The sequence below is a fragment of the Scyliorhinus canicula genome, chromosome 4, assembly GCF_902713615.1.
Source record: "Scyliorhinus canicula chromosome 4, sScyCan1.1, whole genome shotgun sequence".
In the NCBI taxonomy this organism is placed as follows: Eukaryota; Metazoa; Chordata; class Chondrichthyes; order Carcharhiniformes; family Scyliorhinidae; genus Scyliorhinus; species Scyliorhinus canicula.
Window position 1 is genome coordinate 208,230,793 of NC_052149.1, and position 22,822 is coordinate 208,253,614.

At 48.1% G+C, this 22,822-nt stretch overlaps 1 protein-coding gene across 6 annotated transcripts in view; it reads right to left on the bottom strand.

The window, feature by feature from the left end:
• The window catches only part of LOC119965344, a 164,271-nt gene that overhangs the window by 63,986 nt on the left and 77,463 nt on the right, over positions 1–22,822 (bottom strand). For all 6 annotated transcript variants that reach the window (XM_038795979.1, XM_038795977.1, XM_038795976.1 and 3 more), the window contains exons 9-10: positions 22,454–22,503; positions 14,859–15,010 (exon numbers count right to left, since the gene is read on the bottom strand). In XM_038795979.1, the coding sequence (XP_038651907.1) occupies positions 14,859–15,010; positions 22,454–22,503 (202 nt within the window). The remainder of the gene's footprint in view (positions 1–14,858; positions 15,011–22,453; positions 22,504–22,822) is intronic.

Here is a 22,822-nt window from a genome sequence, read left to right on the forward strand (position 1 = left end):
AAAGTCAGAGAGATCTGGGTGTACACGTCCACAGATGTTTGAAAGTGGCAACACAAGTGGACGAGCTAGTCAAGAAAACATACGGAATGCTTGGCTTCATTGGATAGGGCGTTGAGTCTAAAAACTGGCAAGTCATGCAACAGTTGTATGGAACGTTGGTAAGGCCACACTTGGTATATTGCGCACAATTCTGGTCGCCACACTACCAGAAGATGCGGAGGCTTTGGAGAGGGTGGAGAGGAGGCTTACCAGGATGTTGCCTGGTCTGCAGGTGTTAGCTATGTGGAGAAGCTGAATAGACTCGGACTGTTTTCATTAGAACAACAGAGGTTGAGGGGTGACCTCATAAAGGTCTATAAGATTATTAGAGGCATGGATAGAGTGATGGGCAGGCACTCTTGACAAATAGATGGATATGATGGGGAGCGGGATACAACACTAGGACGTGCTGAGGGTTTTGGCCAAAGGTGGTATGATGACTGGTACAGGCTTGGAGGGCCGAAGGGCCTGTTCCTGTGCTGATATTGTTCTTTGTTCTTTGAGTCACGAATGGCGCTGAAATTGTGCAGCCATCCGCAAACATCCCCACTTCTGACCTTATGATGGAAGGAAGGTCATTGATGAAGTAGCTGAAGATGGTTGGACTAAAATTCCTCATTCCCTGGAACGATTCAGGAGATTCTGCTCCCACTCTCTCAAAGGCATCTTTTGAGAAGTGTGGTTAGCAGAACTGTACGCAATACTACAGATGCGGCCTAACCAGAATTTTCTACAAGTTCAGCATAACTTCCCTGCTTTTGTACTCAATGCCTCTATTTATGAAGCCCAAGATCCCAAGATTTGCATTGCTAACTGCTTTCCTAATATGTCCTGCAAACTTCAAAAATCTACGATAACTCACAAACGTAAAGAATACTATCTGTGTACATTGCCATGAGATGTATTAGCTCCGATACTTATGGAGTGGCAGTGAGAGAGAATGGGTTCCCCGATCTGTCATTGGCTCAAAATCATCTTGTAAACAGACTAAACCAGTTCAACATGTTCACCCAATGGTGAAGAACAGCATGGGTTGCATTTTTCTTGTGAAAGAACGTTTTAAAAAATATATTAGAGGAGTACATACCACCCAATACCATTGCTCTACTGGAATTAATTTTTTTTTTTTAAATTTAGAGTACCCAATTATTTTTTCCAATTAAGGGGCAATTTAGCGTGGCCAATCCACCTATCTTGCACATCTTTTGGGTTGTGGGGGTGAAACCCACGCAGACACGGGGAGAATGTGCAAACTCCTCACAGACAGTGACCCAGGGCCGGGATTCGAACCCAGGTCCTCAGCGCCGTTCTACTGGAATTAATAAGTGTTGTACATTGGTTAGGTTTCCTGGAAATAAGCAATAAAAACTCCATGGAAAAAGTGACATCTGTGGCGAGCCAAAGCCATTAAAAGTGGAACTAGTGAACACGTTGAAACAAATATTTTGTGTTTGTCCTCACAGTAGAAGATACAGGGCGCGATTCTCCGCACCCCACGCCGGGTGGGAGAATCGCGGGAGGGCCGGGCGAATCACGACACGCTGCCCTGGCACCCCCCCCCCCCAAATGGCGTGTCGCGTTTTTCGACAGGCCGCTCGGAGAATCGGCGCTCGCCATTTCTCATGGCGACCGGCGATTCTCTGGCCCGGATGGGCCGAGCGCCCTGCCGAACCCGACTGGTTCACGGCGGCGCCAACCACACCTGGTCGCTGCCGGCATGAACAGCGTGCGACCTCTGTGTTTAGGGCCTGTGGGGGGGCGGAGAGAGGATCGAGCACCACGGGCGTGCTCAGGAGATGTCTGGCCCGCGATTGGTGACCACCGATCGTCGGGCCGGCATCTCTAAAAGACGCACTCCTTTCCCTCCGCCGCCCTGCAAGATCAAGCCGCCATGTCTTGTGGGGCAGCGGAGGAGAAGACGGCAAACGCGCATGCGCGGGTTGGCGCCGGCCAACCTGCGCATGCGCGGCTGACGTCACTTAGGCGCTGCCGGCTGCGTCATTCCTGGCGCGCCACTTTGACGCAAGCGTCAAGGCCCGGCGCCCGAGATTCACGCGCCGCCACTCCTAGCCCCCCGGGGGGGGGGGGGGGGGGGGGGGGGGGGGAATAGGGGGCGAGGAGCGGCGTAGGCTGTTTGTCTCTCTTTGGGAGAATCGCGGCCACAGTCTTTGTACCTGAAATAATTGGGTACCAAGGGTGAACGAAGAGCGAGCAATCAATAGTAGTAACGGAAAAGTATTGGCAAAATTAATGGGACTAAAAGCCAACAAATCCCTCGACTTAGGCTGGGATACTCCATTCACTACTGCTACGATCAGGTGGAGAATAGAGGTTCAGCAGGAAATAGGATTGGTGCCATGCGCCAGACCCGTTCCCATTCTCCGCATCCCACCGCTGGCTGTGACATTCATCTCATGGCAGTTGGGAAATGCAAAATAGTGATCTGCATTCACCAGCATGGAATTACAGACTGGGAGCCCATTCTAACCTCTCCCCATCTGTGATTGAAGGTTTATAGTTCAGACACAGATGCTTCGGGCATTTGTTTATTTATTGTTGGCTTCGTGCTTGAATGCATTTTGAGTACCCTGCTTTGATACAAACCACAATGATCAAACAGCTGCAAGCACTGAGCTGCTTTGATGTGGTCAGGAGCTGTCAATCAAAGCAAGAGTGTTTATAAACATTGTGGTTAGCATCAAAGCAACGTACTTGAGATGCATTCAAACGTGAGGGGAAAAACAAGTAAACAAACCCCCTAAGCAGCCTGTCAGTGGCAGAGGTGCACACTATCTATGGACTGACCCCCTTGATCCCCCTCAGGGTCCACCTCCCCAGGCATGTATATCATTTGCAGGGTGTAGGTGCCTTAGTGGTGGGGGGCAGTGCACCATTGGTAATGCCAGGGGTGGAGACTGAAGTGGGGGAGTTGAGTGGGGAGGGGAAGGATGCCGGGTCACCCTCATGCATGACTAGTGTGTGGGGGGGGGGGGAGAAACCTAATTTTTCCATAGTATCGGGGGTGGAGGGGAGGATGCTCCTTCATGATGATGGGTGGAGGGTGTTCTCCTTGTCATCGGGCGGGGGGTGGTGGTGGTCAAACTTTGCATTGTAGGGCTGGGAGGGGCCTGCTGTTAGACGCTGGTATCGGGCCATTCAAAATGGTGATCCAATACCAGGATGTGAATGGAATCCAGCATGGTCTCCACCATGCATACATTTGCATGGCCAAGCACTGTGAATTGCACCTCGGCGCTGTTTCTCACTACAGCGGAGACCAGTCCCGATTCTCCTCTGGCAGGGGCACTTATACTCTGGAACGGACAGTCCCAGTCCCACAATTCAAGATTTTAAAAGGGGTGGCTATAGAAATATTGTGGTTGTGATCTTCCAAATCTTTTATATTTTGGAATGGAGTGGAGTAAAATATAGCAAAATATGGTTATTCACAAAATGATGGAGATCAAACATTAAAACATGTTTTTTATATGGCGTACCGAAAACATCCCTCTAAATGTTAGAAAGACCAAGGAACTGATCATCGACTTCAGGAAGCATAGCACGACACACACCCCCATCTGCACCAATGGCTTTGAATGGAGATGATCAATAGCTTTAAGTTCGTGGGGGTCACCATCACCAACAGTCTGTCCTGGTGCACTCACGTTGATGCAAGAGTCAAGAAAGCCCAACAACGTCTCTACTTCCTATGGAAGCTAAAGAAATTTGGCATGTCTGCATCGACTCACACAAACTTCTACAGATGTGCAATTGAAAGCATCCAATCCAGCTGCATCACAGCCTGGTATGGCAACAGCTTGGTCCAAGATCGCAAGAAACTGCAGTGCGGTGAACTCAGCCCAACGCATCACACAAGCTTGCCACCCTCACATTGATTCTGTATACATCTCCTGCTGCCTCAGGAAGACAGACAGCATTATCAGAGACCCCTACCACCCAGACATTGCCTTCTTCCATCATGCAGAAGGTTCAGAAGTCTGAAGACCCGCATATCCAGACATAGGTAAAGCTTCTTCCCCACAGCTACAAGACTCCTCACCAACTCCCCATCGGACTGATCTGTTCCCTGTAAGAGTACTCTTCACGATGCCCGATGCTGCTCTTGCTCATCTATTTGCTTTGTTTGGCCCCTTGTTCCACACTGTAACCAATCACTGTTTGTCGATGTACCATTTGACAATGTTCTCTATTGGTTATTCTTTTTTCTACTATGTACGTACTGTGTACGTTCCCTTGGCCACAGAAAAATACTTTTCAGGGTACTTCGGTACATGTGACAATAAATCAAATCAAATCAAAATACTCCACCACTGAACACTGGCAGCCATGTGTACCATCTACAAGATGCACTGCATTAACTCACCAAGGCTCCTTAGACAGTACCTTCAAAACCCACAACCATTACCATCTAGAAGGACAAGAGCAACAGATACCTGGGAACCACACTACCTGGAGGTTCCCCTTGAACTCACTCACCACCCTGACTTGGTCCAAGATCGCAAGGAACTGCAGAGTGTAGTGAACTCTGGAAATATATCATGTTCCTTCACTATCGTTGGGGCAACACCCTGGAACTCCTTCCTAATTGCACAGTGTCATGTGAGAGTGCCTTTAAGAATTGGATGTTTAAGAAATGTACCTTTAAGAAATGCAGCTGATCATATTACTGAAGTGATGTCACGGGGGGGAGCTGAGTTCACTTCTTTTTTTTGGCAGTTTTAGTTTCAGTTTGAAGAAAGCTTGGGTGTGGCTGTGAGCTGCATTGCTGGTGATCTTTGCCATGAAGGACTATCTCTTAATCCTTTGATGAAATCGGAATTGTAAAAAGGTCTCAGTATTGAATATAAATCTAATGTGTTTCTGTTTGAAGGATTTATTAAGTATTTTGGATGTGTAAAAGAACAGTTGCAGGATTGGGTAGTGTTGTATTACTTTCGGGGTTATCTTTGAAGTAAGGGGTGTTTATTTGTTTATTTGGAAGGTTAATTTGTGTTCATGGAATAAACATTGTTTTGTTTTCAAAACCACGTGTCCATAATTGTTTTTTTTTATAAATTTAGAATACCCAATTCATTTTTCCAATTAAGGGGCAATTTAGTGAGGCCAATCCACCTACTCTGCACATCTTTGGGTTGTGGGGGCGAAACCCACGCAAACACGGGGAGAATGTGCAAACTCCACACAGACTGTGACCCAGAGCCGGGATTCGAACCTGGGACCTCGGCGCCGTGAGGCAACAGGGCTAACCCACTGCGCCACCGTGCTGCCCGTGTCCATAATTGTAATACTACACCTGGGGAACGAGCCGTATATGTTTCAAAAGCAACAATCCATTAAAGGTGGAGGTTGGTTGAACTCCATGATACATTTTGCTGGCTCGAGGGGATAAAAGTCTATCTATTGGGTTGGCTTTTGTGAACTTAAAGACAGTGAAGGATTGTTGCTTTTCCGGTGTGGTATTTTAGTTCAAGTGTGTTGTGGACAATGGCTCTTTCAGAGGCTCAGAAGTTTTTGGGGGTGGAGACTGTCACACGCAGTACCTTACAGACAGAGACTATAAGCAGACTGTTAGATTTGGCAAAACATTGCAGTTAACATTACCTGACAAAATGCGAAAAGATGAGGTAATTATGGTGGTGGCTAAGGATTTAAAGTTGCCTGAGATACAGTTTGACTCATTGGAAATGGCAAAAATTCAGTTGCAAATTAAACAAATGGAATATGAGAAAGAATTGAAGCGGCTTGAATACGAAAGAGAGAGAGAGAGGAAAAAGAAAAGGAGAGAGAAGAAAGGAGAAAAGAAAGAATAGCCCTAGCAGAACAAAAAGAAAGAGAGAGTTACAGATAGGGAAAAAGATAAAGGGAGCAATTCTCCGCTCCCCAGGCTGGGCGGGAGAATCGCGGGAGGGCCACTCGGCACCCCCCGCGATTCTCCCACCCCCCCAAAATGGTGTGTCGCATTTTGCAACACGCTGCTCGGAGAATCGCGGGTCGCCGGTTTTGACGGCGACCCACGATTCTCCGGCCTGGATGGGCCGAGCAGCCTGCCGTTCCCGACCTGTTCACGCCGGCGGCAACCACACCTGGTCGCTGCCGGCGTGAACATAGCGTGAAAGGTATGTTTGGGGCCTGTGGGGGGGGGCGGAGAGGGGATCGAGCACCACAGCCGTATTCGGGAGGGGACTGGCCCGCGATCGGTGCCCACCGATCATCGGGCCGGCGTCTCTAAGAGACACACTCTTTCCCCTCCGCCGCCCCACAAGATCAAGCCGCCATGTCTTGCGGGGCAGCGGAGGGGAAGACGGCAACCACGCATGCGCGGGTTGGAGCCGGCCAACCTGCGCATGCTCGGCTGACGTCACTATGGCTCCGCTGGCCGCGTCATTATCGGCGCGCTGTCTTGACGCCAGCGTCAAGGCCCGGCGGGCGAGTTTCACGAAACACCGCTCCTAGTCTCCCGGGGGGGGGGGGGGGGGGGGGGAGAGAATAGGGGGCGAGGAGCAGTCTCCGACGCTGTCGGCCGTTGCGGAGAATTCCGCCCAAAGAGAGGGAGTTTGAACTTCAGAAAACTTCAGAAACAAGACAGTCAGTTAAAATTGGCAGATGTAAAGGGAAACATACAGTTGGATGATAGTGATGAGGATAGTGAGAAAGAGTGTCAAAGTCGAAGGTGTGGCGGGGATCTATTTAAATATGTTCAAGCATTGCCAAGGTTTGAGGAGGAGGAAGTGGAAGTCTTTTTCATTTCATTTGAGAAGGTAGCTAAACAAATGAAATGGCGACAGGACATATAGGTGTTACTAATTCAAACAAAGCTGGAAGGTAGAGCTTTGAAGTGTTTGCATCACTACCGGAGGTGGTATCTGGAACGTATGAGGTGAAGAAATTCATCTTAAGTGCATATGAGCTAGTGCCTGAAGCTTGCAGACAAAGGTTTAGAAATTTAAGGAAAGAATTTGGTCAAACATACATGGAGTTTGAAAGGCTCAAACAGAATAACTTTGATAGGTGGATAAGGGCTTTCAGAGAAATTATACTTTTGGAGGAGTTTAAAAATTCAATTCCTGATGTAGTGAGAACTCATGTGGAATAACAGAGGGTTAAAACTGCGAGATTAGCAGCAGAAATGGCAGATGATTATGAATTAGTTCATAGATCAAAGATTAGTTTCCGACATCAGTTTCAGCCGGTGAGGGATAGAAACTTGGGAATGAGAAATACTCAAGTGGTCAAGGTAAAGGTGATCTGATGGGAGACAATAAAGAGAGTGTACCTCAGATTTAAAAAGAAATCCAGGAGGGTGGAAAAGAAATTAAAAGTTTCAAATGTTTTCACTGTAATAAACTAGGCCATGTAAAGTCACAGTGTTGGTGGTTGAAGAAAAGCACTGGGAAGGCTGATGTGGTAAAACAGGATAAGACAGTGGAATTTGTTGGAGTAGTAAAGGAAAGCCCAAGGGAAGCGAAGGAGGTGCAAACGATTGTACAGCATGTTCAAGAAGTAATTGTTAAGAAGGTGCCAGATGTCTTTAAAGAATTTACTTGTGTGTGTAAAGTTTACTCATGTGTATCAGGAGGAGCAGGTAAAGAAGTCACAATTTTAAGAGATACAGGGGCTAGTCAATCTTTAATGGTAAGAGATGAGGAATTATGTAGTTTCGGAAGACTGTTGCCAGAAAAGGTGGTGATGTGTGGAATTCGGGGTGAGAGGAGTAGCGTTCCATTATATAAGTTAAGGTTGGAAAGTCCAGTGTAGAGTGGTGAAGTGGTAGTAGGAGTAATAGAGAAACTATCCTGTCCAGGAATACAGGGTGCGATTCTCCTCTGCCGTGCGGCATCGGGAAGGCCGACGTGAACTCGGCCGAGTTTCACGACGGCATCGGAGGCCGCTACTCGCACCCTATTCACCCCCCCCAGGGGGCTAGGAGCAGCGCGCCGTAAATCTCGACCACCGGGCCTTGACACTGGCGTCAAGGCCCGGTGCGCCGAGAATGACACAGCCGGCGTGCCTAATGACGTCAGCCGTGCATGTGCAGGTTGGCCGGCTCCAACCCGCGCATGCGCGGTTGCCGAAAGAGTGCATCACTTGGAGACGCCGGCATGACGATCGGTGGGCACCGATCACAGGCCAGTCCCCTCCCGAGCACGGCCGTGGTGCTCGCTCCCCTATCCGCCCCCCACAAGCCAAAAACGAGCCTTTGGCGCCATGTTCACGCCGGCAGCGACCAGGTGTGGTTGCCGCCGGCATGAACAGGTCGGGAACGTCAGGCCGCTCGGCCCATCCGGGCCGGAGCATCGCCGGTCGCCATGGAAAACGGCGAGCGGCGATTCTCTGAGCGGGGGGGGGGGGGGGGGGGTGCCAGGGCAGCATGTCGTGATTCACCCGGCCCACCCGCGATTCTCCCACCTGGCGTGGGGAGCGGAGAATCACGCCCACAGTTTATCTTGGGTAATGATATAGCTGGATAGCAGGTGGGAGTGATGCCTACTGTGGTTGATAAGCCAGTGGAAAATCAGACAACTGAAATGTTGAAGGACGAATATCCTGGGATTATTCCGGATTGTGTAGTAACAAGTTCGCAAAGTCACAGGTTAAGACAAGAGGGGAAATCAAAGAGTGAAGATGAAGTTGAAGTGCAATTATCAGAAACGATTTTTGATCAGATGGTTGAAAAAGAACAAGAACAGGTGGAGGATGAGGCGGATCTTTTTAGTTCAGGAAAATTGGCAGAGTGACAACAGAAAGATGTAAAAATAAAACGGATGTATCAGAAAGCATATACGGAAGAGGAATCTGAGAGTATACCAGAGTGTTATTATTGTAAAAGTGATGTCTTGATGATAAAATGGAGACCTGTACATATGCAGGTGGATGAAAAGTGGTTAGAAGCTCATCAAGTAGTATTGCCAGTAGGGTATAGAAAGGAGGTGTTGCGAGTTGCACATGAGGTACCAGTGGGAGGTCATATGGGAATAAGGAAAACTCAAGCTAAAGTCCAGAAACATTTTTATTGGCCTGGACTACATAAAGATGTAGTTAAATTTTGTCAATCGTGTCACACATGTCAAGTGATAGGGTAACCTCAAGCAGTGATAAAACCAGTGCCCTTAATACCCATTCCAGCATTTGAGGAACCTTTTACGAGGGACCTAATTGATTGTGTAGGACCGCTTCCTAAAAGCAAAAGTGGGAATCAATATTTTTTGACTATTATGGATGTGTCTACTAGGTTTCCAGAAGCTATTCCAGTACGTAATATTACAGCTAAAAAGATTGTGGAGGAGTTACTTTAATTCTTTACTAGATATGGACTACCCACAGAAATACAATCGGATCAAGGATCAAATTTTACCTCAAAGTTATTCAAAGAAGTTATGGATAGCTTAGGAATGAAACAATTTAAATCAACTGCGTACCATCCAGAATCACAGGGAGCGTTAGAAAGGTGGCATCAGACATTATAGACAATGTTGAGAGATAATTGTCAAGATTATCCTGAGGATTGGGATAAAGGAATTCCATTCGTACTGTTTGCAATTAGGGATGCACCTTATGAGTCAACCAAATTCAGTCCTTTTGAACTAATTTTTGGTCATGAGGTAAAAGGACCACTTAAATTGATCAAAGAAAAATTGGTGGGTGAGAAATCGGAAATTACATTATTGGATTACGTGTCAAATTTTAGGGAACAATTAAATAGGGCAGGTGAATTGGCTAGACAACATTTAAAAGTTGCACAAAATGTCATGAAACGGGTAGCGGACAAGAAATCCAAAGTTCGTAGTTTTGCCAGTGGAGACAGAGTTTTAGTGTTGTTACCAGTGGGAGGGAAGCCTTTGAAAGCCAGGTTTTGTGGACCATATCAGATTGAAAGGAAATTAAATAAGGTGAATTATGTGGTAAAAACACCAGATAGAAGGAAGAGTCACCGAGTGTGTCATGTGAATATGTTCAAAAGGTACTTTGAAAGGGAAGGAGAGAAAAAGGAGGTTGTAATGATTCTAACTCAACGTGATGAACCAAATCCAGATGACTGTGAATTTGATATACCTCAAATTAAATTGGAAAATCAGGATGTTCTTAAAATATGCGATGAATTGTTAAGTTACCTTCCAGAGGAAAAACAAACTGACCTTAAAGAGTTATTATATCACATGGGCATGTTTGTAGAGATAAATTGCGAAGTACTAAAATGGCTATACATGATGTAGATGTGGGAAATGCTGTTCCGATCAAACAACATCCATATAGACTTAACCCTTTAAAATTGGCACAGGTTAAGAAAGAGATTGAGAGTATGCTTAAAAATGGCACAATTGAAGTGGGTTGCAGCCAATGGAGCTCACCCATAGTGATGGTACCTAAGCCAGATGGTACCCAACGGGTTGTGTGTGGACTAGCGAAAGGTGAATGCAGTTACGAGAACAGACTCTAATCCTATCCCACGTTTGAAGGATTGCATTGCGAAAGTGGGACAATCTGCTTTTATTTCCAACTTCCAGACATGGAAAGAAGGTTTAAAACATCGTATGGAGTTCTTCAATCGACTTTAGGAGGCGGGTTTGGTGATGAACCTAGCCGAATGTGAATTTGGAGAAGCCTGAATCACTTTACTTGCGGAGTTTCCGATACCCTCAAGACAAAGGGAAATAATGCGATCTCTTAGCATGAATAAATTTGATCGAACCTTTGTACAAAATATTTGTAGCGTGGTTGCTCCACTGATGGAATTGCTGAAGAAACGTAAAGAATTTCAATGGACAGGGGACTTTCAACAGGCATTTGACTGCCTGAAAGCTGTGATCACCAATGCTGCTGTATTGGAGAATTTCAAGGGGCTCTGTGGTCAGATTGAATTAAAGTATCTGATTCTAAACAGAAATGCCGAGTAGTAGAGGAATGGATGGATCGTGCAGAGACTTTCTTGTTCAAAGAGACTGTCAATTGAGAAGGTTTTCGGTTGGAGGAAGAAGAAAGGGAAAAATGGATTATATTATTATGCCTGTTTGCATGTGTTTTTTTTAAACAAAAACATATATTTACTATGTGCATTTCTTAGTGGATGGTGCAAAAGTGAAAAATGGAACCATCTTGAACTTGATGGTTTACGTTTGTTCTTGGGGGGAGGTGTCATGTGAGAGTGCCTTTAAGAATTGGATATTTAAGAAATGTACCTTTGAGAAATGCAGCTGATCATATTACTGAAGTGATGTCACGGGGGAGTTGAGCTCACTTCTTTTTTTGGGAGTTTTAGTTTCAGTTTGAAGAAAGCTTGGGTATGGTTGTAAGCTGCATTGCTGGTGATCTCTGCCATTAAGGACTATCTCTTAATCCTTTGGTGAAATCGGAATTGTAAAAAGGTCTCAGTATTGAATATAAATCTAATGTGCTTCTGTTTGAGGATTTGTTAAGTCTTTTGAATGTGTAAAAGAACAGTTGCAGGATTGGGTAGTGTTGTATTATTTTCGGGGTTATTTTTGAAGTAAGGGGTGTTAAGAGATCCAATGTTTATTTGAAAGGTTAATTTGAGTTCATGGAATAAACATTGTTTTGTTTTAAAAACCACGTGTCCATAATTGTAATACTACACCTGGGGAACAAGCCATGTGCTTCAAAAGCAACAATCCATTAAAGGTGGGGGTTAGTTGAACTCCATGATACATTTTGGGGTTCTGAAAACACCTATCCCATTACAACAGTGGGTGTACCTATAGTTCGAGGACTGCAGCGGTTCAAGGAGGCAACTCACCACCACTTTCTAAAGGGCAACTAGGGATGGGCAATAAATGCTAGCCTAAGTAGCGACGGCTACATCCTGTAAACAAATTTTAAAAAAATAGAAATCCAAACCAAATAGCCGGATTTTGGAAAATGCAGAAATCCATTATGAAGACAGTGCAATAATTTTCACGCAGAGTCATTATGGTTTTATGAAATGGGGGAAAATGTGTTTGACAAATTTAATAGTTTTTTTATTTCGTGATTAGCAGCATATATAAAGCATATTTGGACTTCCAATCAGTTAACAAGGTGCTACCTAACGGTTATTACGTATGTTAAGGGTTCATAATGGGCGGGATATAACTAAATGGGAACAAAGTCCCATAGCGAGCACGTTTAGCCATGTGTTTCCCGGCTTTCATAGCGTTGAGATTTTTAAATGCCGTTCTGATCTCTGGCGACCTTGAAGCAACCCCTGACTCCACCAAGCCCCAACGCATTATGGGATAGACCTTGGGGCTTCCACACCATCCATGCAGCACACACCCGACCGGATCACCACCACTCACAAAATGCCAGCTTGGCACCTTGGCAGTGCCAACCTGGCACCCTGGTAGTGCCCCTGCCAGCTGGCAATGCCACCTGAACACCTTGGCAGTGTCAGTCAGGCAGGCAGATGGCACTACCAGGGTGGCAGTGCCAGGGTGCCTGGGTGGCAAGAGCCAGGGTATAACCCTGCCCAAAGGACATGCACCTGGGGGCCTCCAATCCCTTGGGAGACCCCCATAAGTGCCGTTCCATTTGGTCCCCATTTGTGGAGACCAATATTGAAGTCTCCAAGGTGAAGGGGATAGATCCCAATGCTTCCGGTATCTCGGGAATCTGCGCATTAAAGTGAGACTAGCAGATTTGCCGAAAAGTGATCCCGCCCACAATGGGTTGAGAGGATTGCCTTATGAGCAGAGATTGGGTAGAAAAGGTCTTCACTCGCTGGAGTTCAGAGAAATGAGAGGTGACATCTTTGAAACATGAGCTGAGATGATGTTCCCCAAGGATGAAGAGTTCAGAACGAAGGGGCAAAGTCTCAAGATAAGGAGAAAGATAAAGAAATTCCTTCACACAAGGAGCTATGAATCTTTGGAATTCTCTACTTCAAAGGCCACGGGATGCTCAGCTGTTGAATAAATTCATGGTTAAGCTTGATAGATTCTTCTACTCTAAGGGAATCGAGGACTATGGGGATCATGTGGGAAAATGGAGTTGAAGTTGAAGATCAGGCATGAACGTATGATCGGACAGACTTGAGGAGCTATACAGCTTATTCAAATTCTGAAGCTCTTGTGTTCTGCATGTAGTTTTCGAGCTGGCAGCAGAGTGCTTTTCCATTTTAAATTTAGTGTACCCAATTAAATTTTTCCAATTAAGGGGCAATTGAGCGTGGCCAATCCACCTAACCTGCTCATCTTTGGGTTGTGGTGGCGAAACCCACGCAGACACGGGGAGAATGTGCAAACTCCACACAGACAGTGACCCAGGGCCGGGATTCGAACCCGGGTCCTCAGCACCATAGGCAGCAATGCTAACCACTCTGCTACCGTGCGGCCCCCTCCCAGCTTTGTTTGAAGAAAATCCATACCATGGAGTAATGGTTAAGAAAACCAATGCCTGAAACTTAAAGAACAGCTCGTTAAGGAAACAAGGAGAAGTTTCCAAGAAGTTGAAACTTAAAGAAACAAAGAAGAACTAGAAGTAGAGCAGAGTACTGTTCAGTGAAGATAGCCAGCTAGTGGAAAGCCAGAAAGATAGCAGGAGTGATTCTCAGGTCTGCGAGACTTTGCAACAGTCAGTGGAACCAAGCATTTAAAGAATTGTGGAAATTGGTAGTTGGATCTCTGAGTTTGCAAAAAGCATTTAAACAAAGGAACCTGGCACGAGAAGTGGAACATTTGGAGCTATATTCCTTGTTAAAACGGTGGAATGTACGGCGGGATTCTCCGAGTCCCGCGCCGGGCTGGAGAATTGCCGCAACCGCGCCACGCCGCCCCGACACCGGCATGCGATTCTCCGAGGAGCGGAGAATCGGCGCCAATTGCGGCGGTGCATTTGGTGCGCCGGTGGTCGCAGACCTCTGTCCCTGGCCGGGCCTCCGATTCTCCGGCCTTGATGGGCCCAGCGGCCGCGCGGAAATGGCAGAGTCCCGCCGGCGCGTTCACACCTGCTCGCAGCAGGCGGGAACACTGCGCGCAGGGTCGGGGGGGAGCGGCCTGTGGGGGGGCGGGGGGCGGAGGGGGGCTCCTTCACTGGGGGGGTCCTCCGTTGGGGTTGGCACACGTTTGGGGCCCATCGATCAGCGAGATGGCCTCTCCAGCCCCAGCCTTACTTTTTTACGCGGCTGATCCCTGAACCCCTGCGCCATGTTACGTCGGGGCCAGCGCATTGAGGAAGTCCTCCGCGCATGCCCGGGTTGGTGCGTCGCCACTGCGGGGGCCAGATTCGGTAGTGCCTGCGCTCGTTTCGCACCGTCGTTAAACGCGATGGCGTTCACGATGGCGCAGACACTCTGCCTCCATTTCGGAGAATCCCGCCCGTAAGCTTAGTTTGAAAGGATAGCTGGAAAATCTGGAGCTGGATTCTTAATGAAAACAGCTGATGAAAAGCATTGTTTGAAATAAGATTTTAAAGTGTGCCTTTTTGGGAGTGGAGTTTGGATATACTCATGTGACAATCATCTGGTGGGATAATGAGAAGAAATTTACAGAAGATCGGCTGGGTGGCATCGACCATTTGGTTTTAGACTGGGGTGTCACCTTTGAAAACTGTATACATTTGATAAGCTAACTGGGGAGTAAAGGACTTTTGTATTATAATTAAACTGTTCATGTTCAATAAATGTTTTTTTCTTGTTGTTAAAAACTAATTGGCAGTCCTGTGATTCTGTTGCTCCGCATTAAAAAAAAATTAGACGCTTTTGCGTCAGAGTTCCATTCTGAAATCTTCCCGCCTAGTTGTAACGCCAACTGGAATCGTAACACTTTTATCCTTACTGCATACTTTATGTTGAAATAATTTCACTTCACCATTTTTACTGTTGATGGAGATTTGATCAGCAGATGAATAATGCTGGATTTTCAAGAATTTCGGATAAGATGGATTTGTCTCCAAACTGTTGGGTTGTCCCGTATTATTGCTGGTCAGCTGACTAGTTGATTCTGCCAATGTCGGGAGTGATCTAATGACATCAACACAACAGCGTCAATCCGTTTTAGCAAAAATAAGCAAATATTTTAAAATGTAAACAGTCTGGATTGAAAGTTAAATATTTAGTCTATGACCCAGGATTAATAAATAATTTTAATCTTAGTTCAAAAGCTGAACACTATCACTTACTGTCTGTTCAGCGGCTAAAAATTAGAAACATTTCAGCTTCCCATCCAATCAACACAACTCAAGTGTGTGAAGGCACAGGTATAAAGTACTGCTGTGTTACTGAACAGTGAGATCCCAGCAATTCATATTTATCTATGAAACAAAACTGGAGGGTGACGAGAGTAAATCTCAATTTAGAACTCAAATCCCCAGTTTTCTGTTTCTAATCTAATGGAACTACTGGAATTCACAGGTTGAAAGGATAAAATTAGACACTAAAAGTTACTACGATGCTTTAACAGTAATCAGGTAATCAGAAAAGGGATACAAATCATAAAAGATGAAAATCGAAACAAAACATAAGATGAGTTCAAGGTGATCAATACACTGAATGAATACTTCTTCCAGCAGCACGCCATCAGCAACCAGAGAGAACCAATGTTGACGCCAAGAGGGACGACCTACCGACCAAGTTGCGCTTCGATTGGCTGGAAGATCCTGGGTGAAGCCACTCATGCGCTTCCCCACAGCCAGGACGCTTCACGGGACCTACCCAAGTCTTGTGACTGGTTGGTATCAGGAACCCACACACATGCTCATGTAAGGCCTTAAACCTACTTAAGGCCTACTTTGCCAGTATCTACCAGCCTCTCGGGATCCACCGGCCTCCCCAGGGAGGCCGCAGCCGGGCGCCGTTTAGTACTGGTCCACACATACGTGGACAAAGCGGAACGGCATCCCGGGATCTCCCAGGTCATCGGAGGCCCTGTGTGGCCAGGGATAATGCAGGGGCACCCAACCCCCCCCCCCAAGAACCTGGCACCGACCATGCCCAACACCGTTCCGTACTCCGGCTCTCCCATGTCGAGCAGTGCTGCCCACGTACTTCCCAAATCCCATACACCCCATCCCTTCTCCTCAAACCCCATCCATCCCAGTCACCCATCTCTTCATCCCCCATATTACCCCCCCCCCCCCCCGGCATGCACCTAATGTCCCACCCGCCCCCAAACACCCCCTCCCCACGCCCTGTGATGAACGAAGGGTGCAGCTCACAGTGCCCCCTCATTGTCCCCGCAGGAAATGTTGGCCAACAACAGGTGGGAAAGGGTATAAAAGGGCCCAGGTAGGCAGCGGGTGCCAGACATCAGTGTCCTCGCCACCTACCTAGATGACCTGTCACTCGTGAGTTGTTTATGCCATGCAGACCGACCTATCCCTCCCACTGACCTCAGGCACTGTGAAACTTGTCCCAGTCTCAGGTGGGAAATGTTGGGACACTCCCGAGCATCTGCCAGTCACTGAGGAGCATCACTGAGGGCATTGACATTGTGCTGCAGACATTGGGGTGCCGCCAGGACTGGAAGAGCCAGATGAAGTAGGGCAGCCCTAGCTCAATCCGCCCGAGGTAAATCCCTGAAATGAAATGAAAATCGCTTATTGTCACAAGTAGGCTTCAAATGAAGCTACTATGAAAAGCCCCAAGTCGCCACATTCCGGCGCCTGTTCGGGGAGGATGGTACGGGAAGTGCTGCTGGCCCTGCCTTGGTTGGCTTTAAAAGCCAGCTCTTTAACCCTGTGCTAAACCAGCCCCTATGGGCACCAGCCAGGAGGAGGGGATGCTGGTTTCCAATCTGGAGCCACCCTATGGAGTGGCAACAGTGGCCAGCCGCTTCCCTGAGACCCACCCCCTGACAACAGTGCGCCTTGGAGTTAGCACCTAGAGCTGGGTGGCACGGTGAGGCATATGCCGCCGGCAAGAGGCAGGGCCCGATGGCTCCAGGGCCCCCAGAGGATGCCCGCCAGGGGTATCGAAGGTACTGGGACATCTCTGATGTGCATCCTGCGGATACACTTAAATGTAGTGGGTGAGCACAGAAAGGCTGAGCAGGTCGAGGCTCACTGAGAGAATACATGAGTGAGGTGGGCTAGGGGGTAAGAGAGAGGGTGCCTTCAGGCATTTGGGGCAGTTGGGAATGCATGTATATAGAATTTTTAAAGTTGATTTTCAATCAATATGACGTCTCTGGTACTTTCTTCCACAATACGGGTCGAGCACCAATCCCAAGCCACAGCTCCCCAGACATGAAGTCCCTGAATGCCTCTGCCCCCCCTGCCCCGGTGAAGGGTCCTCGGATGAGCTCGGATCGTCTCTACCAGTGTGACCCTGATGTTGTGGACCTCACGGAGGGCCAAGGAGGTTGCCCCCTTCGCCCACTGCACAATCCACCATGTCAAGTTCATGATTGCTGAGACCACAAGTGATCTTCGCCCACGTGATCCCCAGCCTTGGGGACCCTTCTGCATTTATTTACAACCCCCCCACCCCTACCGGCTTGCATTGTGGACCTTGCTTGGGTCGGCGATTTTCCCCCGACGCCCGATTCTCCGCCCCATCGAGGAACACGGGCGAAATTCTCCCAAAACGGGAGAAATCGTAAAACTGCCGTAAAACCCGGGCGGGTTTTACGGCATCGCGCCCCTTCCCGACGGGGGACCGATTCTGGTCCCCCGTCGGGGCTAGCAGCCCGACGTCGGAGGCTCCGACAAGTCGGGCTTAACGAAAATCGTTAAACCCGCTTGCCGGAGTTAACGCCGGCTGACGCGTCATATGACGTCAGCCGCGCATGCGCAGGTGGGAAGACTCCACCCGCGCATGCGCGGGTGACGTCATCGCGTTTTTGCGCGAAACCCGCGCATGCGCGGGCCGGGTTGCCCCTCAGCCGCCCCGCGTATTGATACTGCGGGGCGGCGGAAGGACAAATAGGGCGAAATTCTCCCCCCCCCACGACGGGTGGGAGAATAGCGGGAGGGCCTTCCCGACTTTTTTGACGCCCTCCCGCTATTCTCCCCCCCCCCCCCCCCACCGAAATCCCGACACGAATCGCTGCCGCCGTTTTTTTACGGCCGGCAGCGATTCACAGCTGTTAGAAGGGCCAAAGTCCCAGCCCTTTACGACCTTTTTACGAACGGCAAACACACCTGGTCCTGCCGTTCGTAAAAACGTCGTGACCACCTGGAAAAAAATAACCATGGCACCGATTGGCACGGCAGTACCACGGCCGTGCCAAGGGTGCCATGGGCCCGCGATCGGTGCCCACCGATCGTGGGCAGCGGGCCCGATGCCCGCGCACTATTTGTCCTTCCGCCGCCCCGCAGTATCAATACGCGGGGCGGCTGAGGGGCAACCCGGACCGCGCATGCGCGGGTTTCGCGCAAAAACGCGATGACGTCACCCGCGCATGCGCGGGTGGAGTCTGCCCACCTGCGCATGCGCGGCTGACGTCATATGACGCGTCAGCCGGCGCTAAGTCCGACAAGCGGGCTTAACGATTTTTGTTAAGCCCGACTTGTCGGAGCCTCCGACGTCGGGCTGCTAGCCCCGACGGGGACCAGAATCGGTCCCCCGTCGGGAAGGGGCGCGATGCCGTAAAACCCGCCCGGGTTTTACGGCAGTTTGACGATTTCTCCCGTTTTGGGAGAATTTCGCCCATAGTGCGCGGGCATCGGGCCCGCTGCCCGCGATCGGTGCCCACCGATCGCGGGCCCATGGCACCCTTGGCACGGCCGTGGTACTGCCGTGCCAATCGGTGCCATGGTTATTTTTTGCGAGTTTGTCACGACGTTTTTACGAACGGCAGGACCAGGTGTGTTTGCCGTTCGTAAAAAGGTCGTAAAGGGCTGGGACTTCGGCCCTTCTAACAGCTGAGAATCGCTGCCGGCCGTAAAAAAACGGCGGCAGCGATTCGTGTCGGGATTTCGGCGGGGGGGGGGGGGGGGAGAATAGCGGGAGGGCTTCAAAAAGTCGGGAAGGCCCTCCCGCTATTCTCCCACCCGTCGTGGGGGGGGGAGAATTTCGCCCCACATTCTGGGCATCCGAGGGCGGAGAATCCTGCCCTTCGTCTCTCAAATGGAGAATTTTGGCAGACATTTAATTGTAATGTCTGCAGAGCAGGTTTCACTGGGTTCACAAATCTGGCAGCTGAAGGGGGCGGGAGCTGCAAGATCCAGCAGGTCAGCATTGTTTGTGGACCATGAGCAGCAAGAGTGCGGCCCTCAAGAAAAACTGCGATGATCTTTTCCCTCTTGCAATCTCCAGACTGTCACCGCCGCAACCGCCCATCCACCTTTATCAGTGCATCCTCCGCGACACCCTCCACCCCCATGATCCCTCAAATCCCACATTGCTTTTCTTCTCCCATATGTATCTCTTCTCAACTCCATCCATCCCCCATTTGTTCGCATGCTCCCAGTCTCCACCTCCCTCAACACCCGCCCTTCACCAAAACACTGCTTTGATTGTTGGGAATGTCCATTGCCTTTCTCACCCGGCAGCCAGCCAGCTTTCAATCTGGTCGGGGGGGAAATAGAGCCAAAGAATGCTCATCAATTCCTACCTTCCCAGTATCTTCCAGTTTCCCAGTCACTGACACGTGCTCGCTTGCTGTCACCCCTGAAATAACTGATCATAAGTTTTAGGAATTCAAGTAAATCTTGGGAACTGCTTGAAAGGGTGGAAAGCACCAAGTTATGGACGTTAGGTCAGAAGGGGGTGGGGTGGAAGCACTGAGCGTGGTGACCAGGGGCACAGTGATCTAAACTCAGAAATACAATGCAGAACGGTGGATGCTTTCTAATCGTACCAATCTGGTGGAATTGGAGGAAGCAGTTTTAAAATTTCAGAATGATTTGGACAAAGTAAATGTTGGCAGATAGAAAACAGGTGAATTTGAATGCAAACAAGTAAAAAAAGATTTTTTAAAAAGCAACACACATACTTCATGAATTGTATTGAAATGGCTAAGAAACCTTGGAATCTGTATATCTCATTGGCAAATAGGTAGAAACAATGCGGAATAATAGAAAATATTTAATTAAAAAATAAACAGGATGTTGAACTGGGCAACCTGCTAGCCCCCAGCTTCAGTATTGCACCCAAATTCTGTCTGTCTAACCACAAGGCAAGCACTGCAGCGACAGTGAAAAGCAACGTGGCAGCTGCTTGCTCCCCAACATTAGCAGAGAGGCAGGGAGGGTGCAAGGGATTTTGGTAATTGGTGAAGGAAGCTCAGCTGATCTTAATGACAGGGCGTAATTCAAGTAAATCACCGCAGACTCCCACCTGACAGCCAACCAGGATAACGGCTTGACCTCTGGTTGACAGGTGAGATCAGCTATCAGCGGCAGAAGGTGTGGGCTGCAGGATGTAGGCCTGAGAAATAAAGGTGCTGATGCAGGATGAATAGGCGGAGGAGAGCGAAGTGTCTCTGACATGGGGGCTGCCATGAGCAGTGGAAGGAGCAGCATGAGGGATTTAGAACATAGAACATAGAACAGTACAGCACAGAACAGGCCCTTCGGCCCTCGATGTTGTGCTGAGCCATGATCACCCTACTCAAACCCACGTAACCACCCTATACCCGTAACCCAATAACCCCCCCTTAACCTTACTTTATTAGGACACTACGGGCAATTTAGCATAGCCAATCCACCTAACCCGCACATCTTTGGACTGTGGGAGGAAACCGGAGCACCCGGAGGAAACCCACGCACACACGGGGAGGACGTGCAGACTCCGCACAGACAGTGTCCCAGCCGGGAATCGAACCTGGGACCCTGGAGCTGTGAAGCATTTATGCTAACCACCATGCTACCGTGCTGCCCACTCAGGATTGGTGCAGTGATCTGGGGAGGGAAAGCGAGAAGGTGGTGAGGGGGATCTCAGACGTCATGCCATAACTAGAATGGAGGGATACATGTCTGAGAGGTCAGCATTGCCAGGGCTGGAGAGGCTTTCTTGTGAGACATGGGAGGGCCCAGTTGTGCGGGAAATAAGGTGGCTGCAGTCCTGCTCTCTGAGTCCACAAGGAACACAAGTGTTCCACAAGTGAAAGTTATAAAACTTAGTAGGCGGCACGGTGATACAGATGTTAGCACTTATGTCTCACTGTGCCAAGCAACCGGGTTCAATTATGGCCTTGGATATGGAGTTTGCATGTTCTCCCCATGTCTGCATGGGTTTCCTGCGGGTGCTCCGGTTTCCTCCCACAGTCCAAAGATATGCAGGTTAGGTGGGGTTACAGGAATAGGGTGGGGGAGTGGGCCTAGTTGGAGTGCACTTTCAGAGGGTTGGTGCAGACTCAATGGGCCAAATGGCCTCCTTCTGCACTGCCAGATTCTATGCTTAACTCTTGTCTCTTTCATTCAGTTGGATCCTCCAGCCTTGTTTTGCCTCCGAGGCTGTAGGCAGTGCAAGGCACCTCTTATGGTGAAGCTAAAACTAAATTGCATGCTGATGACATCATCAGGCTCAGCTTTTGCCACCATCTGCTACTGCCAGGAGCCCAGTCCAGTGCCTGAACTGATGATGGAAATATTACAACTAAAATAGGTCACGTTACTCATTTCTAATATTTAACTGCACCCCACCAACCTGCTCCCTCCTGTTGGATGGGAGATTTAAAGTGAAATCCTAGATCTAGGATGTGCAATGTGAAGAAAGACAAAGGTAGCTTGATCTCTTCAATCAGGAAAGGAACACGTCAATTAGATGACAATTAAGTCCGTTATATAATGGATGGGCAAGTTACTGCCTATTTGATGAAGATGAAACTTGACTTTACTATATCAGTACTAAAAGTGTATAAATGGTACTAAAAATAGCACATCAATGCTTTCCAATTAACCATAGAACAGAGTATGTGACTTCCTGAGCTGGCCTTGTTTCACAAGATTTCAATATAGTATTGGATTAAGAATATTATTTGACCAATATTAGTTCACCCATCCAGATGCATCCTAAATACTCCCATTATCAGATCAAGTCGATGCTAAATTAATTCAGTGTTTTGCCTCCATCAGCAACTGAAAGTCCATCCCAAACATTGATTATTCGCAGCATGAAGAACATCTTGTTGTTAATGCGAGAATGACCCTTTACTACTTTCAATCTTGTCTCCTTTTGTCCTACTCCGACAATTTAATTGAAAATAATGTACCGATTTACCTTCCCCGTACCATTTGCTAATTTGTATAACTTGATGGGAAACATGAGACAATTCCTTTTCTGCCTGAAGGAGTCAAGTGCCTGGAATCTTTTCTCATATCTAAGATCACTAGATCTAGGGCTTTGATTTTAACTCTGCCCACGCAATCAGGAAACTGGAATCAAACCAAGGTTACATTTACCAAGGTATACACCCAACATTGTCCATAGTTGGAAACATTCCTTAGCTACAATTTTGTCAAGTGCTGTAAAATTGAATGTGTTTGTCATGTGAGCAAAAATGAATAAGCAAGTACACACCTAGTTTTGCTGCGAAGTACAGACGCCGAAGTGATGCTTTGTATTGATATCTGAAACCATAATAAACACAGGATTAATTACAATACCTACCAGCCTACAGCTGTATTTGAGGGCAAAGGATGGATCTCTAGCCCTTCAAATGCCTTGGTATTTCTCTGCATTGGTAACCTTAAAAAGCACTTAAGAAAAAAACGAATAACATGTGAAGGCACTTAGTACAGTATTGGAATGTTTTGGAGCAGTTTTATATCCTGAAATTGAGCCAGCATCTGCTTGAACTAAATCATTGTGCACAATTTATTGCACATCTATTGAGGCTATTCTTGAGCAGGATGCTTGTAGGTCTAACGAGGAAATGATTGCCTCAGT